We start from the raw sequence: 21,672 nt of genomic DNA on the forward strand, positions 1-21,672 counted from the left end.
GAATACAAGTATATACTGGTCAGTGTCAGTACCTTTTTCAATGTGCAGGGGTACTGGAGTGGTTGAGGTGTGTTTATACATAAAAACATGAGTAATGGTGACCGGTAGCAGGATAAATAGATTAGCTACTAATGGTAATGGCAAACAATAATCAATGAACAGCAGTGTAATGCTATTAATACATCTAATCATCAATCATAACAGCAGCGTAGATGTGAGGTGGTGTAAGTGTGTGTGGTCAGTAATGAGTGAGGGTGTATGTGAGTGTGTGTATGAGATATGTGTGTTTGCGTGTGAGTAAGAGTGACAGATAAAGTGTGTGTGTGTGTGTGTGTGTGTGTGTGTGTGTGTGTGTGTGTGTGTGTGTGTGTGTGTGTGTGTGTGTGTGTGTGTGTGTGTGTGTGTGTGTGTGTGTAGAGACCCGTGGATGGGCATAGAGTCAGTGTGGACAGTTTGTGGGAGAGGGAGAGCAGTAGTTGTTAGCTATTTAACAATCTTATGGCCATGGGACAGAAGCTGTTTAGGAGTCTGTTGGTCTGAGCCTTGATGAATGGTACCGGCTGCCGGACGGGAGCATGGAGAAAAAGTCCCTGTCTTGGGTAGCTGCAGTCTTTGGACATTTTTCGGGCCTTTATCCGACGCCACCTGGGATGTACGTCCTGGTTTGCTGGGAGCTATTCCCCAGTGATGCGTTGGGGCATCCGCACCACCCTCTGAAGGGCCTTCCGGTCAAGGTCGGTGCAGTTGCCATACCAGACGGTGATACAACCAGTCAGTGTGCTCTCGATGGTGCAACTGTAAAAGTTTCTGAGGATCTGAGGGGCCATGCCAAATCATGTCAGCCTCCAAGGTGGGAAGAGGGAGAAGAGTGCCATCTTCACAACTGTGCTGGTGTGAGAGGACCAGGTTAAGTCCTCAGTTAAGTGGACAACGAGGAACTTGAAGCTCTTGACCCTCCACTACGGCTCCGTCGAAGTGGATGAGGGTATGAATGAGGGTGTGCACCTCCCCGTTTCCTGTAGTCCACGATCAGCTCCTTGGTCTTGCTGATGTTGCGGGAGAAGTTGTTGTCCTGGCACCACAATGCCAGGTCTCTGACCCCCTCCCTGTAGGTAGTCTCATCGCCGTTGGTGATCAGTCCTACCACCGCCATGACGTCAGCAAAGTAGATGATCGGGTTGGAGCCGTGCGTGGTCACACATTCTACAGGTAGCAAGACATACTGTAACAGTAAGACACAGTATTTTCCACAAGTAGATTGTCCCCCTGGGTTCGTATTTTCTTTGCCAAAAGAGCACTATTTTGGTGTCCTCTGGTGCATTCTAATGACATCAGAAATACACAGCTATATGATTGAATACTTTATTGAGTTTATTGAGAAAGATGTGACTTTACAATTTCAAAAAAGTAAAATGTATGAATTCAGTGTATTGTTAGTTGTTTTAGATATTGTCTAGGTCATAGGCCTATATGATCAGGACTATTTTCTAAGAGAACATTAAACCTTTTTTCACATTTAACCTGTCCTGAGATTAGTCTTATTTACAGTTTTACAGCAAGATATGAGATGCCACAATGATGTTTGAATAAAATACATAATTTGAAGAACAAACAGAAAAATTACGTTAATAGCCCACATTATTAAAGTTTTGTTTTTCCAGTTTTTCCCAGGTTTTGACTCTCAAAATCACACTTTTTAAATAGAAAAACAACTACATTGGATGTTCTAAGTTCACAACAATACTTAAACCCCATCAGGAGACCACTTTTGAAGTCTGGGAAATGTAGATTTTTGGGTGTAGCTATTCTTTAATTTAAGTTCTCACCTAGCAAGAGCCTGTTGTTTAGCGGTGTTTATGTAGCACACGTGATGGTAGAGTTTGCAAAACAAATACCCACTGGATTGATTAAAATAATTATAATATCATTCTGCCAGGTAAGCATAGGCTAGTTAACATATAATTGAGAAGGTTTTTGGGAAGGGAGTGGCTCCTAATCCGTGACTGGATATTTTATGTCTGAGGCTCCATATCCGTGAGTGTGCAAATTCTCACAGTATCTTGTGAGAATTTGGGACTTCAGTCATTTTCTCATGCCGAAACCAGACTAGATACATAAAAGATACAAAATATGATATTCACAATGTCACTATGCAAAAACATATATATAAAAAGCCACTATAATGTCAAAACATTATTTTGTCATGAGTTCAGTACCATTTGCTTGATTTTGTGGACCTACGACTATGGAGTACCGTTATTACAAATATTTTTTTTTATAACTAACCGTCATTGTTCTATGTGATCATTAGCTAGCTATCGTTAGCATGCTAGTGTTAGCATGTTACAAACTCTGTGCTAGCTAGCTAGCCAGCATTAGCTACCTAGCTAGCCAGCCTAGTAAACTCTAGTCCAGGGCTCAAATTCACAAAACCTTCTTAAGAATAAATGTATTCTTAAGTGCAATTTTTTTCCTTCACTATTGACTTATGAAGAAAGTTCAGCAAAGTTGCTATTCCTCACAAAGGTTTTTGGAAATGTTAGTGTTATTTCTTATGTTTCTCCTTAAGCAAAAATAAAATAAAGCTCTTGGATTTGTTCTTGGAAATGTTCTTACTTACAAGATAGCTAAACCCTTGTCTTAAACTCAGGGCAGTGAGAGAATAAGCTAATAAAAGCAATTTAACATATTTAATTCACTCGCAAGCTTAATCTGAAATTTTCAGTATTGATTATTTGAAACCCAAGAACATGTTTTTGAACAATAATCTCAGTATGAAATATGCTAACATGATTGCCATTGCTAGCTAGATAGCTAGCTAAATTGGCTGCCTAGCGACAACCATCTTAAGAAGATATTTAAGAAGTTTGTAAGAAGAAATTTAAGAAGTCCGTAAGAAAATCATGAAATCTTAAGATATTGTTGAGGAATTGCACTTACAAACCATCTTATGAACTTATTTTTTTGAATCTGGGAAATGATTCTAATAATTAGCTGGTTAATTACAAGTTGGAGTGAAAACCTACAGGAGGGTAGCTCTCCAGGAACATGGTTGGAAAGCCCTGTTCTAGTCCAATGGAAACCGATGCAACCCTAGCTAGAATATATGACCAGTGGTGACAGTGAGGTCCCAGTCATGATATTTAAGGCTGTAATAAGTGCCATCCTGTAGAAATTGCAAAGAAAATACTGTTTGATGAGCTAGCTAAGTTAGCAATAGCAAGGTATACCAGTTATCAAAAAGGATGCTATGAGCGAGCATGTTGTAAACTAGCTAGACAGCGACCTAGATAGATAGCTACTAACGTTAGCTAGACGTATCATCATCTCCATTAGCTATCCATCTTGCTATCGCATGAAAAATGCCTACAGCAAAATGTCTCTCAATACACTGCATATTACTCAACAATTTCTCAAACATTTGGCTCTTGCACAGGAAAGAAGTGGAAAAGGTTTTCAGGGACCTACCAGATCACAACAAACAGCGAGGGGGAGTTAGGGAGTAATCATCTTATACACATACACTACCGTTCAAAAGTTTGTGGTCACTTAGAAATGTTCTTGCTTTTGAAAGAAAAGCTCATTTTGGTCCATTAAAATAACATAAAATTGATCAGAAATAGAGTGTAGACATTGTTAATGTTGAAAAATGACTATTGTAGCTGGAAACGGCAGATTTTTTATGGAATATCTACATAGGCGTACAGAGGCCCATTATCAGCAACCATCACTCCTGTGTTCCAATGGCACGTTGTGTTAGCTAATCCAAGTTTATAATTTTAAAAGGCTAATTGATCATTAGAAAACCCTTTTGCAATTATGTTAGCGCAGCTGAAAACTGTTGAGAGGCAATACAACAGGCCTTCTTTAGACTAGTTGAGTATCTGGAGCATCAGCATTTGTGGGTTCGATTACTGGCTCAAAATGATCAGAAACAAAGACCTTTCTTCTGAAACTCGTCAGTCTGTTCTTGTTCTGAGAAATGAAGGCTATTCCATGCGAGAAATTGCAAAGAAACTGAAGATCTCGTACAACGCTGTGTACTACTCCCTTCAGAGAACAGCGCAAACTGTCTCTAACCAGAAGAGAAAGCGGAGTGGGAGGCCCCGGTGCACAACTGAGCAAGACGACAAGTACATTAGAGTGTCTAGTTTGAGAAACAGATGCCCCACAAGTCCTCAACTGGCAGCTTCATTAAATAGTACCCGCAAAACACCAGTCTCAACGTCAACAGTGAAGAGGCGACTCCGGGATGCTGGCCTTCTAGGCAGAGTTGCAAAGAAAAAGCCATACCTCCTACTGGCCAATAAAATGAAAAGATTAAGATGGCCAAAAGAACACAGACACTGGACAGATGAATCTTGAGGTGTTGGATCACAAAGAAGAACATTCGTGAGACGCAGAAAAAATGAAAAGATGCTGTAGGAGTGCTTGACACCATCTGTCAAGCATGGTGGAGGCAATGTGATGGTCTGGGGGTGCTTTGGTGGTGGTAAAGTGGGAGATTTGTACAGGGTAAAAGGAATCTTGGAGAAGGAAGGCAATCACTCCATTTTGCAACACCATGCCATACCCTATGGACGGCGCTTAATTGGAGCCAATTTCCTCCTACAACAGGACAATGACCCAAAGCACAGCTCCAAACTATGCAATAACTATTTAGGGAAGAAGCAGTCAGCTGGTATTCTGTCTATAATGGAGTAGCCAGCACAGTCACCGGATCTCAACCCTATTGAGCTGTTGTGGGAGCAGCTTGACCATATGGTATTTTATCGAAAAATATGTTTTTTTAAATGAATTTGTATATTTTAGTTTAACCACAACATTTGTTGTATTATTTGTTCTGTCTTTTCAGGTGGATTAAAATGAAATTGCAACCAACTTTCTAAGGCTTGTTTAAAATGAAGATATTTTGGAGATTATTACGTTTTCAAATAGCCGATAGTGAGCCGATGTAATCTGAATAAAGGGAAAAGGGACATTCTTGAACATGGGGTGAGACATTCTTACTAATTTACTAGAGAACCAGTATAACTTTTGTATGACTGATGCCTTTAGTGAGAGGTCTAATGCTTTAATATTTAATCATTTCTGCCCTCCGAATTCATATTCGAATTCATATTCGTTATATAAATAGGCAATTTTTTTATTATTATTTTTATTTTTTAAAGCAGGTCACTAGGTGTAGGCAACACCATAAGCAAATAGGTAAACTGTGATATGACTAAAGAGTTAATCAGGGTGATTTTTCCACAAATAGACAGGTATTTTCCTTTCCATAGTAGCAAGATCTTATCTATTTTTGCTTTCTATAAAAAATAGATAATTTCTTTCTTTCAGGACATGTATACAGAATATGTCCACATCCCCGTCAGACCATTTTATTGGTAAACTACACGGTAATGTAAAAGTTGTATTTTTTTGTGATACAATACATAATATAGTACACTTTTCATCATTTGGTTATAATCCAGAGAGGTTAGAAAAAGTATCTAGATCCTCTATGAGGCTGTGGAGGGATTTGAATTGTGGTTTTAAAAGAAAACATGAATCATCAGCGTACAATGACACATTTGTTTTTAAGCCATGGATTTCTAATCCCTTAATATTATTGTTGGATCTAATTTTAACAGCTAACATTTTGATGGTAATAATAAATAGATATGCCGATAGTGGACAACCTTGTTTTACTCATCTTGACAGTTTAAAACTTTCTGAGATGTAGCCATTATTTACTATTTTACACCTAGGGTTACTATACATAACTTTAACCCATTTTATAGAGATTCTCCAAAGTTTAAATATTCCAGGCATTTAAATATAAACTCCAGTCGTACTTTATCAAAAGCCTTTTCAAAATCAGCAACCAGGCCTGGTTTCCCCGATATTTCATGGTATTCTATTGTTTCCAGTACTTGTCTTATATTATCTACAATGTATCGTCCATGTAAAAAACCTGTCTGATTAGGATGAATAATATCTGACCAAATCTTTTTAATTCTATGTGCCAACCATTTAGCTAGAATTTTTGCATCACAGCACTGAAGTGTAAGAGGCCTCCATTTTTTTTAATGGACTGGATCTTTACACATACCACTTGGATCCTGTTTCAGTAATAATTAAATCAGACCTTCTTGTTGCGTGTCCGATAATCTACCGTTTATATAGGAGTGGTCAAAACGTGCTAATAATGGTCCTCTGAGTATATAAAATAAAGTTTGGTATACTTCCACTGGTATGCCATCCAGCCCTGTAGTTTTCCCGGACTTAAAGGCTTTAATTGCATCAATAAGTTCCTCCTCTGTAATTTGGCCTTCACATGAGTCTGCCTGTACAGATGTTAATTTGACATTATTAATAGGAAAAAAAATCCATACAATTAGCTTCGGTTAGTGGAGATAGAGGAGACTGAAACGAAAACATATTCTTAAAGTGCTTTACTTCCTCTTTCAAAATATTGTTCGGTGAATCATGAGTGACTCCATCATTTGTAACAAGTTTCAATAAACATTTTTGGTAGAATTTCTATGTTGAAGATTGAAAAAGAATTTGGTGCATTTTCCCCCTCCAGTTCGCTTTATTTTTTATAATATATTACACTGGATCTTTCTTGAATAAGTTCCTCCATTTCTTTTTGTTTTTCCTCTAACTTATTCTGTGTCTCTTAGATACAGTTTCTGTACTGTTAGTCCGAGAACACTGTCCCAATTTCCTTTGTTAATATGGACTCTTGACCTAAATTGCTTTTGTTTTATAGAGTACTGAATGGCATATTTAAAAGTGTCCCATACAATAATGGGATCTGCTGTACCTATGTTATGTCGGAAAAAGTCAGTTAGAAATTATTCTGTCCTAGTTAAAAACCATTTATCATCCAGTAGGCTTTGATAAAATGTTGAATATTCTCGCCCACGTGGAAATTCTGTAAGGGTAATACATATGTCAATTACGCGATGGTCCGACCGCATTCTGTCCCCTATCAACACTTTTTAAACTTTTGATGCCAGAGAGAATTACTTTCTTATGTCATCAAGATGACTAGCTTGATTAAGCCTCCACCATGTATATCTCACTAGGTCAGGGTATTTAAGTCTCCATATATCCACTAATTCCAATATATCCATGACATTCATGATTTCCTTAAGTGCCTGAGGGTGATAGTTTGTAGTGTGATTTCCTTTACGGTCCATCACTCACTTTGTGACTGACAGGCAAGCGCCTCTCCTATCAATGGATTGCTAGCAGATGCAGATCGGTCATTCTAGCGGGAAATGGGCTCGACGGACTAGTGAATTTAAACTTTTAAAGAAAAAATAGCCTAGTTAATATGGAGTGGAAAATGTAGTCGGCTGAAAATGACTCTGTAACCGGCTGATTAGCCGACAGCCGGCGCTAAATGTTAAACACGGATGATAATGAATTCTCAGGGGACAGAAATCATACTCACACCAACTAGATAAAAACCATGATAAGGGGAACCTGATAAGGTTTCAATTAATTTCAATACAACAGACCAATTTAATCCTAGAGACCCAACCCAATGTACTGGTAGACTTTAGCTTAGTGAACAGTAGGGGCTAACAGCTGCTGGTCAAGTTCAACAACCACAGAAACCACACTATTCCTCCCAGAGCTGTTTCTTCCATACTTTGTGACTTTCCCATTACAGGCTTTCCCAATTGCTGATGATAATAGGCATTGTTTTTTTCCCTCTTCCCTATTGAATTGCCTGCAGGGAATTCAGCCATAAAGCAATAACTTCCCAGAAATAGAGCAAGACTGACCTCACTTAAAAAAAATGCCTGCGGAGACAAAAGCCAGTATTCAGACCCATTTTTTACATCTTTGGTTGCAGTGCATCACAGGGCTTCATGCACGGACATCAGGGTAGTCATTGTTAGAACAAACTAGGTTTACCTCATCTCTCATCTCTCCGTCTTTCTCTGAGGGTCTGGCTGAACCCAAAGACCCTTCACTCTGATTCAAAGGGAATCAAGTTGCACTGAGTATGTTGTAATGCCACTGGCATGCTTTTGTCTACTCAAAGTGGTTGGGGATCATGAAATGAGAAGAGTATTTTCAACAGGCCGAGAATACATCCAAAAATGTGTAGGCTACACCCTCAACTACAATCATATCGAAAGACATTGAAACCATGGACTTATTCAGCCACATGGTGGACTGGACACACTCCAACTGCAACAGTGGCTACTGAAACACCCTACTGAAGGATCGCCTACTACACTACAGAAAAACTGAAGGATAGCCTACTACACTACAGAAAAACTGAAGGATAGCCTACTACACTACTGAAATACTGAAGGTTAGCCTACTACACTACTGAAAGACTGAAGGATAGCTTACTACACTACAGAAAGACTGAAGGATAGCCTACTACACTACTGAAATACTGAAGGATCGCCTACTACACTACTGAAGGATCGCCTACTACACTACAGAAAAACTGAAGGATAGCCTACTACACTACAGAAAAACTGAAGGATAGCCTACTACACTACAGAAAAACTGAAGGATAGCCTACTACACTAGTGAAAGATAGCTTGGTACACTACTGAAATACTTTTTTTTATTTAGCCTTTATTTAACTAGGCAAGTCAGTTAAGAACAAATTCTTATTTACAATGACAGCTAAACCCGGACGACACTGGGCAAATTGTGCACTGCCCTAGGGATTCCCAATCACAGCCAGATGTGATACAGCCTGGATTCGAACCGGGGACTGTAGTGACACCTCTTGCACTAAGATGCAGTGCCTTAGACCGCTGCTCCACACTGGAGCTTGGTACACTACTGAAAGACTAAAGGATATCTTGGTACACTACTGAAAGACTGAAGGATATCTTGGTACACTACTGAAAGACTGAAGGATATCTTGGTACACTACTGAAAGACTGAAGGATATCTTGGTACACTACTGAAAGACTGAAGGATATCTTGGTACACTACTGAAAGACTGAAGGATATCTTGGTACACTACTGAAAGACTGAAGGATATCTTGGTACACTACTGAAAGACCGAAGGATATCTTGGTACACTACTGAAAGACTGAAGGATATCTTGGTACACTACTGAAAGACTGAAGGATATCTTGGTACACTACTGAAAGACTGAAGGATATCTTGGTACACTACTGAAAGACTGAAGGATATCTTGGTACACTACTGAAAGACTGAAGGATATCTTGGTACACTACTGAAAGACTGAAGGATATCTTGGTACACTACTGAAAGACTGAAGGATAGGCTGCACACAGACCGAGAGCTCCTTTATTTCACAATATCCGCTCTCCATCGTCTCTTTTTCTCTGTGTGTCCTGAGGTGAACTCTGAACATTCCTTCCACCTCAGCTCTCTTAGTCACGGCTGAAAATGGATTGATCTACTTCCTATGCTTCGGCTCCACACCACCACCATACCATATGTACACCCCACTGTAAGGTCTCCTGCAGCCAGCCTGAAGGGTATCTCTCCTGGGCAAGAAAACTGAGTGAGCCCCCCTCCCCACACACCCCCAGGGGGCTGCAGCCTGATCAGCTTATTCCCACCTTTGAACAGAATGACGGCTGCTGCCTATCTGAAAGAGAAAGACTGGCTATGAAGGCTGGTATCACCATGATATCACCATCCATGTTACTCTGTTTAATAAAATGGTTTCTTGTCTCGAACTAAAACCCATTCCCCAGATTAGGCTGGGCAACCTAAAAGAGACAATGTAGATTTATAAATATTTTTTTTTAGTTAAAAGTACATTTTACTTTACCACATAAACAACAGAAGCACACAGGTACATTATTCCTTTACAGGTTTGTTCAAATCTGTCTTTGGTCTGACAACAACTTAGGGTACTGTTAGAATAAACTGATCCTAGTGCACTTCTATTGTAGCCAGAGTTCAGCTGAGAACTGACTTGTTGAGGCTGTTGTGGAGGCCTCCCTCTAGAACACTGACTTGTTGAGGCTGTTGTGGAGGCCTAACCTGTAGAACACTGACTTGTTAGGCTGTTGTGGAGGCCTAACCTGTAAAACACTGACTTGTTAGGCTGTTGTGGAGGCCTAACCTGTAAAACACTGACTTGTTTAGGCTGTTGTGGAGGCCTCCCTGTAAAACACTGACTTGTTTAGGCTGTTGTGGAGGCCTCCCTGTAGAACACTGACTTGTTAGGCTGTTGTGGAGGCCTCCCTGTAGAACACTGACTTGTTTAGGCTGTTGTGGAGGCCTCCCTGTAAAACACTGACTTGTTTAGGCTGTTGTGGAGGCCTCCCTGTAGAACACTGACTTGTTAGGCTGTTGTGGAGGCCTCCCTGTAGAACACTGACTTGTTAGGCTGTTGTGGAGGCCTAACCTGTAAAACACTGACTTGTTTAGGCTGTTGTGGAGGCCTAACCTGTAAAACACTGACTTGTTAGGCTGTTGTGGAGGCCTAACCTGTAAAACACTGACTTGTTAGGCTGTTGTGGAGGCCTAACCTGTAAAACACTGACTTGTTTAGGCTGTTGTGGAGGCCTCCCTGTAAAACACTGACTTGTTTAGGCTGTTGTGGAGGCCTCCCTGTAGAACACTGACTTGTTAGGCTGTTGTGGAGGCCTCCCTGTAGAACACTGACTTGTTTAGGCTGTTGTGGAGGCCTCCCTGTAAAACACTGACTTGTTTAGGCTGTTGTGGAGGCCTCCCTGTAGAACACTGACTTGTTAGGCTGTTGTGGAGGCCTCCCTGTAGAACACTGACTTGTTAGGCTGTTGTGGAGGCCTCCCTGTAGATGAGACAACTATAGAACAATGAGCTACTATGTTGTTGTGTAGTATGTTTGTTTTGGCTTTGTGCCACGCCTTCATTAGCTACACTGTTTTGTTCTTCTATCCTCGTGGGGACCTAAAATGTATTTCCATTTCAAATCATATTTTCCCTAACCAATAAACTTAACCCTAAACCTAAACCGTAACCCAAACCCTAAACCTAACCACTAAACCCTTGCCCTAATTCTAACCCCAATTGTAACCCTAAACCTAACCCCTAAGCTTAAAATAACCTTTGTCCTCACGGGTACGTGGGAAATGTCCCCACAAGGGAGACTTTTCCTTGTTTTACTATCCTTGTAGGGACGTTTGGGAATTTTAGCTCCCCACAAGGATAGTAGAACCAACACAAACACACTTACTCTATTGTTAGCTAGTAGAGACATACTAATCCCCCTACCTCACCGTTGGCCAAAAATAATGTTGACACCAGTAGAACTGGTAAGCGCTCTCATAGTGAGCATTTTATCGCTTTCTGAAATAAATTAACAACTAGAGTTGCACATTTTGGGGAATATTCAGAGGTGGAAACTTTCCATGGGAATTAATGGGAATATATGGGAATTAACGGAAATATGTACAAACTAATATGAACACCATTTAAATGTAGATGTTTTTTGCATTGGATAAATGTACCATATCATATGGAGACAGAAACATAAACCTTTTACCTTATCATAAGTAGACATAATTGCAAATTATTAAATCCTTCCAATAAAGAAAATATTATTTAGTTACGAAATTAACTTTAATTAAATGAGTTGACTCTTCACATGGGATGATTTCACTGAACAACAAAAGAAAGGGAATATTGAATGATCCCCAATGATCCATCGCATCTCCCAAAAACGTTTTCAACATACATCTGTAAAATTATAGTCTAGAAACTAAAGCTTTGGTTGTCTTCCTCTAAGGCTTCCATGTCTTCTCCCTGGACCTCCTCAATGTCCACCTCTTGAACATCAGATTCTGAGGCCTCATCGTCACTGTCACTTTCCAACCTTGTTGAGGATGGCTCGTTGTCAGGCTCAAAAAGCCATAAATTTGCCCAGATGGCCACCAATCTTTCAACCCTTGTATTGGTCAGCCAGTTGCGTGCTTTGGTGTGTGTGTTCCCAAACAAGGACCAGTTGCGCTCTGAGGCGGCTGATGTTGGTGGGATTTGGAGGATGGAGGCAACAGGGGAAAGAGCCTCAGATCCACAAAGTCCCTTCCACCAGGTGGCTGATGAGATATGTTGGCACGACTGCCATATTGCATCTCCATCCCAAAGCCCTTGCTTGGAAGTGTACTTCGCCAGACTGCCAAGAACCTTGTCCTCATCCAGGCCAAGGTGGCGAGACACAGTAGTGATGACACCATAGGCCTTGTTGATCTCTGCACCAGACAGGATGAGCTTGCCAGCATACTTGGGGTTCAACACGCTGCGGCGTGTATGGGCTTCAGGCAGAAGTCTTCACGCTTTTTAATGTATTTCAGAACTGCAGTTTCTTCCGCTTGGAGCAACAGTGAAGTGGGCAGGGAAGTACGGATTTCTTACATCTGCAAGCAGAGTCTGACCATCAGACAGGATGGCATGGTCTCTCTCAATCCGTGCAATGGCTATTTCTATAGGTTTCAGGATTTTCAGGCTGCTTACCACTCTCTCCGAAAATACATCATCCAGGAGGATCCTCTTGATGGGGCTGTCCATATTGGCAGACTGTGATATGGCCATTTCTTAGAGCCTCCTTCCCCTCCAAGAGACTGTCAAACATGACAACACCACCCCAACGGGTGTTGCTGGGCAGCTGAATGTGGTGCTTCTATTCTTCTCACTTTGCTTGGTGAGGTAGATTGCTGCAATAACTTGATGACCCTTCACATACCTAACCATTTCCTTGGCTCTCTTGTAGAGTGTATCCATTGTTTTCAGTGCCATGATGTCATTGAGGAGCAGATTCAATACATGAGCAGCACAGCCAATGGGTGTGATGTGAGGGTAGGACTCCTCCACTTTAGACCAAGTAGCCTTCATGTTCACAGCACTGTCTGTCACCAGTGAAAATACCTTCTGTGGTCATTGATGACTGCCTTCAGCTCATCTGCAATGTAGAGACCGGTGTGGCTGTGCTCTCGTAGAATACTGGTTGAGGGGTGGAGATTATGTAGTTAATTATTCCTTGCCCACGAAAATTCGACCACCCAGCAGAGATGATTGCAATACAGTCTGCTTTCTCTATGATTTGCTTGACCTTCACTTGAACTCTGTTGAACTCTGCATCCAGAAAATGAGTAGGTAAAGCATGTCTGGTTGGAGGGGTGTATGCTGGGCGAAGAACATTCAGAAATCTCTTCCAATACACATTGTCTGTGAGCATCAGAGGTGAACCAGTTGCATACACAGCTCGAGCAAGACATTCATCAGCATTTCTCTGACTACGTTCCTCCATTGAGTAAAAATAACTTCTGATTCCAGGAGGACCATGAGCTGTTGCTATTGATAAGGTGTCTGATTCATAATTTTGACCTCGCATAGAGATAGAGGGACTTTTGTCAGAGGTTGCTTGTTGTGAGTGCTGAGGGAACTTTACAGTGCACTTGGACAGATGATTCTGCATCTTTGTTGCATTCTTCACATATGATTTGGCACAGTATTTGCAAATGTACACAGCTTTTCCTTCTACATTAGCTGCAGTGAAATGTCTCCACACATCAGATAGTGGCCGTGGCATTTTCCTGTAAAGATTAGAAAAAAATGTGTAAAAGAAACCCAAATACAATTCCATGTACAGATAAATATTTAAGCAGTTAAACAACTCCTTTGTAAGATAAAATGTTTAAAAATGAAACGTGTATGGAAACAGGTGAATTAACACTCCTCAGTTAGCAGACTCAAGCAAGCTAAAACCCACATGGTGGCAAAAACTAACTAGCAGAAATTGTTAAGTTAGAAATTATTTAAATACACTTTGCTGTAGGCTACTATTTACTAGTTAACAAAAAATCATGTATGTCATATAAAATATATTCACCCCACCCAGTATTGTAATCAAAACTTACCAGACTGCATGTAGTCCTTGGCTCAGACAGTGTAGTAGTGTGGGCTCAATAGCATCTCATTAGTGTGCAAGATCTTTAGAATCAGCTGTACAGTCATGGCCAAAAGTTTTGAGAATGACACAAATATTAATTTTCACAAAGTTTGCTGCTTCAGTGTCTTTAGATATTTTTGTCAGATGTTACTATTGAATACTGAAGTATAATTACAAGAATTTCATAAGTGGCAAAGGCTTTAATTGACAATTACATTAAGTTGATGCAAAGAGTCAATATTTGCAGTGTTGACCCTTCTTTTTCAAGACCTCTGCAATCCACCTTGGCATGCTGTCAAATAACTTCTTGGCCACATCCTGACTGATGGCAGCCCATTCTTGCATAATCAATGCTTGGAGTTTGTCAGAATTTGTGGGGTTTTGTTTTTCTATCCGCCTCTTGAGGATTGACCACAAGTTCTCAATGGGATTAAGGTCTGGGGAGTTTCCTGGCCATGGACCCAAAATATCGAGGTACCATTCTTTATTCATGGCTGTGTTCTTAGGCAAAATTGTGAGCCCACTCCCTTGGCTGAGAAGCAATCCCACACATGAATGGTCTCAGGATGCTTTACTGTTGACATGACACAGGACTGATGGTAGCGCTCACCTTGTCTTCTTTTTCCGGATGCCCCAAACAGTCGGAAAGGGGATTCATCATAGAAAAATACTTTACCCCGGTCCTCAGCAGTCCAATCCCTGTACCGTTTGCAGAATATCAGTATGTCCCTGATGTTTTTCCTGGAGAGAAGTGGCTTCTTTGCTGCCCTTCTTGACACCAGGCCATCCTCCAAAAGTAGTCGCCTCACTGTGCGTGCAGATGCACTCACACCTGCCTGCTGCCATTCCTGAGCAAGCTCTGTACTGGTGGTGCCCTGATCCCGCAGCTGAATCAACTTTAGGAGACGGTCCTGGCGCTTGCTGGACTTTCTTGGGCTCCCTGAAGCCTTCTTCACAACAATTGAACCGCTCTCCTTGAAGTTCTTGATGATCCGATAAATGGTTGATTTAGGTGCAATCTTACTGGCAGCAATATCCTTGCCTGTGAAGCCCTATTTGTGCAAAGCAATGATGACGGCACGCGTTTCCTTGCAGGTAACCATGGTTGACAGAGGAAGAACAATGATTCCAAGCACCACCCTCCTTTTGAATCTTCCAGTCTGTTATTTGAACTCAATCAGCATGACAGAGTGATCTCCAGCCTTGTCCTCGTCAACACTCACACCTGTGTTAACGAGAGAATCACTGACATGATGTCAGCTGGTCCTTTGGTGGCAGGGCTGAAATGCAGTGGAAATGTTTTTTGGGGATTCAGTTAATTTGCATGGCAAAGAGGGACTTTGCAATTAATTGCAATTCATCTGATCACTCTTCATAACATTCTGGAGCATATGCAAATTGCCATCATACAAACTGAGGCAGCAGACTTTGTGAAAATTAATATTTGTGTCCTTCTCAAAACTTTTGGCCACGACTGTACATGTGATGTAAGAATGCACTGTGCATTCAGAGGATTGCAATTCCTTTGAATTGGGGATAGTTTAACCAAAATATGCCACAATACCAAGAATTTATTGCCTTATGTGTATCCCACAAAAAAGGTTCACTGTTATAAGCTAACTTTTTTGATGAATTTAAGCAAAATTCCCCAAATTCCAGGGCTTAACTTCCCATAGAAAATTTCCGGAAGAATTCTGGAAATTTACTGGAAGGTTTCAATGCGGAAGACACATTTCGGGTGAATGCATTCAGTTGTACAACTGACTAGGTATCCCCCTTTCCCTAAGATCGCACTCAACTAGCTTTATAGAGCCATAAGCAAACAAGAAAATGCCCAACCAGAGGCGGCGCTCCTAGTGGTCGGTGACTTTAATGCAGGAAAACTGAAATCTGTTTTACTACATTTCTACCAGCATGCCACCTGTGCAATGAAAGGGGGAAACACCTCTAGATCACCTTTACTCCAGACACAGAGACGCGTACAAAGCTCTCCCTCGCCCTCCATTTGGCAAATCTGACCATAACTCTATTCTTCTCCCGGTTTGATGCAGTCAAGACAGGTACTACGTAATAATATTGGATGATAAATAACCTAGCAGTGGCAGCTATTAGTCTACTATAGGGCGAGACGGCTTGGTTGGTTTCTGGCTCGTCTCTCACTCCATCCTCCCTGCTCCTTGTGTCACTCGCTCACTCACTCACACACTCACAGTAGCCTACACACACAGCACGCACGGCCCCTGCTAGAGCATCACCTCTATCTACGTCCTCTCCCTGGTGCTTCTTTCACTCTGATCAGCTCTGGATCCGATCAGGTCTATACAGAACTGGACTAGTTGTCCTCTGGTCCGTTTGAGACGGGTCTCTATATTATGCATATCGGGTCCGGATGGGAAAAGGCAGTGGTCCATTTCAGAATGTGAGGGCCTCTACTTTCCATGCTTACTAAATGTTTGCACTTTTGGTGACTTGACCTACATTGCATACTCTATGAATATGAACATAACGCATTATTTATTACCTTTATTGGAGGGTGATTCTTATGATATTGCCAGATGTAAGAGTTTAGTTAAATTTCAAATTACTGCCCCAAACTTGCCAGGCCCTAGACATTGCCAAAAACAACTAATCAGAGTTTAACAGGTTAAATCTTAACCATCTGTAACTCTCTCACACTCATGTACAAACAAACACAAACACACATGCATACATACAACTTAAGCATGGACGCACGCACCAACACACACCTCCCCACAATCTTTCCCACAAGGACTTTAATGACCCTTAGGAAATTAAGCCATATTTTCACACAATTGGCTATGGGAGTAATCACAACAAGATGTAGAAAAGTCTCAGATCTGTTAAACACTTTACATCAGGTCGGCAATTTAACTATGCAATTACAATATTACTAGCTACTGTGTAAGTTGTCCGTGTACTGTTCAATTGTATATTTTATAGGCCTAACAGAAAAAAAATGTAATGTATATGGAAAGAATAGTTACAGGTACTAAAAATAAAATATCAGATACCTTTACTGTAATTCACATATTTGGTCTAACATGATTAGGCCTATAACCACTTGTAAAATGCTTTAACTTACTGCACACACGTGGGCAGAAACTTATGAAGGCATAGGCCTACCTGGGCTGACAGGTAGCCCAGTGGTTAAGAGCGTCAGGCCAGTGAACGAAAGGTTGCCAGTTTGAATCCCTGAGCTGACCAGGTAAAAAAATCAGCCTATGTGTCTTTGAGCAAAGGCACTCAACCCGAATTGCTCCTGTAAGTCACTCTGGATAAGAGCATCTGTTAAAGTGCATGAGCAAGAAGAAAAATAGAAGGAGATAATTAAATGGACGGAACCATATTGGAATGCTATGATGATGTCAGTCTCTATGGTCGTCATTGTAAATAAGAATTTGTTTCCTAACTGACTTGCCTGGTTAAATAAAATAAAAATGGTACCTTGGCTGTCCAGGAATCCTCAGGCCACATCTTCAGAAACACAGAGAAGTATTTCTGCACAGGCCTAAAGTTACTCTGTTTTTATTTGGGGACTTATACTGGGAAATGTATATTTGAGAAAGCTGTATATGATTTCATTCCAGTGGTGGTCGGTGCCATTTAAGATGAGGTAGGACAATATATATTTTTTATAAGCATGGACTTATTTCTATTACAGCATATTGGATGACTGCCATTCATATTCCACTCACCCAGCTCAATGTAACATCGATAGGTTTAGGCAACTACATTATAGTCAAATTTTCCCTATACCCATCATGAGGTTGCTAGAACCTAGCCAATGAATGAACGTTTAAAATGTAGGTGCACAGATCGAGAGAAATTTGAGTAATCAAGGTGACAGACATTGACACATTCATTAGAGCCCTGCATACTCTTGCCTGCATCTTGCTGATCTAGGGTGTAATCATTAGTCCAACAGTTGCAAATAAGAGATTCTATTGGATAAATTAATTTATGTTTATCCCCGATTCGTTCCGTTTGCTTCATTTAAGAAACATTTTTCAAACAGAATCGGCGGAATGATTACACCCCTGCTCAAACACAAACACAGTTCACTTTCATAGCAGCCACATACAAACAGCATGATCCCTTTGATCGTTGTATAATTAATTCTCACATTTACACGCTCACCTCCTCTCACCCTTTCCCTTCACTTGTGGACTTCAGTGCACAACACATCAGCTGTCTGTGACCAGGCGAAAAAACCATTCCAAGCCAAACCTTCAAATCATAACCGCTAACAGCTACATCATTGTCACCATATTAACGTCATTGTCAACATAACTACAAGAACTAATGCGTTAGGAAACCCGCCACAATCATGCAGTACAGTGTAGTCAGCAGCAAGCAGTTCAGCAGTTACACCGGTGGGCCCGGCGCAATAAACTACTAAAATCAAAAGCTTACATTGACTTGGAAGAGTTCCAGAGTTGGATAGCTATAGACAACTAGCTAACATAGCATCTGTCTCTGTTTGAGCTGGGTGTTTGAGTAGGCTAAACTAGCTAGCTGCATTCGCTAAGTAAGTGAAAGTGAGAGTATTTTTTTTTTTTAATACTACAAAATCTCTCTCTCTCGCTTGCTTCTTCTCCATTTTTGAAGAGATGAATTTGTTCAAAACTGTTTAACTATTGTCTTTCTCTCTTTTTGAGTCAACTCCACACCACATTTTATACACTGCAGTGCTAGCTAGCTGTAGCTTATGATTTCAGTACTAGATTAATTCTCTGATCCTTTGATTGGGTGGACAACATGTCAGTTCATGCTGCAAGAGCTCTGATAGGTTGGAGGACATCCTCCGGAAGTTGTCATAATTACTGTTTAAGTCTATGGAAGGGGGTGAGAGCCACGAGCCTACTAGGTTTTGTATTGAAGTCAATGTACCCAGAGGAGGACGAAAACTAGCTGTCCTCCGGCTACACCATGGTGCTACCCTACAGAATACTGTTGAGGCTACTGTAGACCTTCATTGCAAAACAGTGTGTTTTAATAAATTATTTGGTGATGTGAATATATTTAGTATAGTTTTATCTAAAAAGGATCACTTTTTAAATGTTTCACAATTTTATTTGTATGAAATTTACTGAGGATGGTCCTCCCCTTCCTCCTCTGAGGAGCCCCCACTGTTTCACTCACAGGGACAACATAAGACACATGCAAGCGCACAAACTGTACACACACACACACACACACACTGTACACACACACTGTACACACACACACACACAACTGTAACATTCCATCAACTCTAGGTTGTTTACAGTGAACATACATTTTGACTGGTTGCTTGACAAATCCTACACGTAGTGTAAAGAAAATGTATTTAGAATTAGAATGCATAACAATAACTACATGAATATTGTTTTTTATTTAGAAAAGTATATATTTTAGTAAGCAAATACTTATTATGGTTTTATTAATTATAAATGCATGTGACACATTCTCAATACTTTGTTGGAATCCTTCAAATGTTTGTGGAGAAAAAAAACGTTAAAGTAATAGCATAGCATAGATTACAACAAACCCAAAACCATTGCACTTACTTGAATTTCCTATAAAGGAAAACGTTTTCCTCAGCTATGCTATTAGTAATTCTTACTTAGTTGTGCAAAACTGCATTACAAAATATGTTTCTTTTGTAACTAGGTTGTGCAATAAAGTGAAAAAAGTAGGAAAGATGAAGAAGTGTGTTTTCATAATGAGAACCGTATCAGATTACGATAACATACCTCATGCCAGCAATCCCCCGCGCGCCCCGCCCTCCTGTAAGCATCGCGTGAGAGTGCAGCCGACTCTCAAACTTGATTGTGATTAATGCAAGAGTACTATTCCATGCCAGACATAAACTATACACGAAGAGAGATTCTTAAGGTGACCGGGATAAAACGAAAGGGGGGCACGAGAACTTCTGGCCAGGCACAAATTTACAGCTACACTACACATCAATACTGCACACATGCTCTTATGAGCGGTGCATGCGTACAATGAGACTTTGTCCTCTGTGCAGAGAGAAACCCAGTTACCTCAGAAGAAAGCAGGAAAAGCAAACTAGCAATAAATCAGAACTAATAACAATTTATGAAGAAAATAATCCAACGGCACGAAGTGAATGATTGCTTTTAGATGCCTTACGTAAAGGATCAAATAGGCTAGGTTTATGTATAGCCAAGAATGCTCAACTCCATGATACGCGATGGAACTCGATATGCAGCACATTATCAAATCATGCGCCATTCTGTATCCAGCTCATGCTAGACTTAAATCGAACTTCCAAAAACATTTATTGTCAGGTCAAACAGGTTTAAATTACATTCTTACGTTTTTTGAACGGGCTTCTTCCGCTTCTTGACAGCATAGACTCCAGTGTTACTCAACATGTTGACGCTTCTGCTGTATTAGTTGGTACAAAATGTTCAAAAACACGAACACAATAACATCCACGGTCTTCCTCAGAGACAGTTCTCAAATTAACAAGGGAAGTTAATATCCAGACATGCGTGAATCCCTTCAAATAGAGCGGACTCTCCGTAACGCAGATCCCCCGCTACGTTAACTTGACAGACCCAAGCGGTCAAAGTCACTGGCAAAGTCGACCGTAATAGACGTGCGGCGTAAATCCAGAAGTGTTTGGGGGATGAAACAAGTTTCGGAAAGTTCCCCCGATCAACAGAGTAAATAACATGTGCGTGATCACAGCAAATTTCCCTTCCTGTTCTTTTTGTTCATGAGAAGTCTCTCTAGAGACCCTAAAAAAAAAAAAAAAAAAAAGTTATCTAAAGGGGTAGATTTTACTGTATACAACCCGACGCTCGGAACAGTTTCGGAGCTGCTCTCTTGCAGCAGGTAAAATGTGCCTATCGTTCCTGGCATGGGGCGTTTTCAGGAAATCCGATAACGTATGAGCTGTTTTTTAACCCTATCAGTCCCGAGTCCCAGCTTTTCATGCATCTGATTTTCATTTGTCTGCATATCCAGCAGCCCTTGTAATTAGCCTCACAATTAAGTGTTTTACAATTTTATTTTCAGGACAACCAGAGCTACAAGTAGAACACCAAACTATCTGACATAAACATTTCCATTCAAATGTCAATAAAAAATTTAAAAAAGTCCAGAAAAGAAACAACAAACAAATTATATGAATGCAAGTACAGAAATTGTTTGCTCAGTGGGGAACAAAACTACTCAGTGACAACCTTGTGGAGTTTGGGGTTTGTGACAGCAACTACAGTATGTGAGCTTATTACAGTATTATAGACACTATGTAAATGTTTAAAAACATTTTTCTTTTACCAGGTAAGTTGGTTTTGGTTGGTAAATGTTTTTCCTATTACCTTCTAACAACTCTTTTGTAGCGTGTGAGCATCATAGAGCAAAACATGATAGCTTTTAGTAATTTGTAGCTCAAAGCATTCTGACACTAGACAATTTTGCTTTAAGACCTGGCCCGGGCCCCTTTGGAATCTGCCCTTATTTCACAAACACCACTGCTCTAGCTCAGCCCCTGTTAACCACACAGACTAATGATCAGTACCAACAGATGCAAAAGAAACCCAGAAGTCTGTAGCTCAAACACACAATGTTTAAAATGCTTGTCCTCCAATGCTTGTCTTCTAAGCCATTTCAGTAGGAGTTACTGTATCCAGGAAGTGATAATAGTTAGTGTATCCAGGAAGTGATAATAGTTAGTGTATCCAGGAAGTGATAATAGTTAGTGTATCCAGGAAGTGATAATAGTTAGTGTATCCAGGAAGTGATAA

The 21,672-nt window shown here is 40.6% G+C and overlaps 1 protein-coding gene across 1 annotated transcript in view; it reads right to left on the reverse strand.

Annotated features, from left to right (window-relative positions):
• Positions 1-20,769, reverse strand: part of LOC139538999 (aryl hydrocarbon receptor-like) — a 104,998-nt gene extending 84,229 nt beyond the window's left edge. The window contains exon 1 of the mRNA XM_071341643.1: positions 20,234-20,769. Coding sequence (XP_071197744.1) covers positions 20,234-20,292 — 59 coding nt within the window. The 5' untranslated portion in view covers positions 20,293-20,769. The remainder of the gene's footprint in view (positions 1-20,233) is intronic.
• Between the last annotated feature and the right edge of the window lie 903 nt (positions 20,770-21,672).

Source organism: Salvelinus alpinus, chromosome 14, assembly GCF_045679555.1.
Source record: "Salvelinus alpinus chromosome 14, SLU_Salpinus.1, whole genome shotgun sequence".
Classification (NCBI taxonomy): Eukaryota; Metazoa; Chordata; class Actinopteri; order Salmoniformes; family Salmonidae; genus Salvelinus; species Salvelinus alpinus.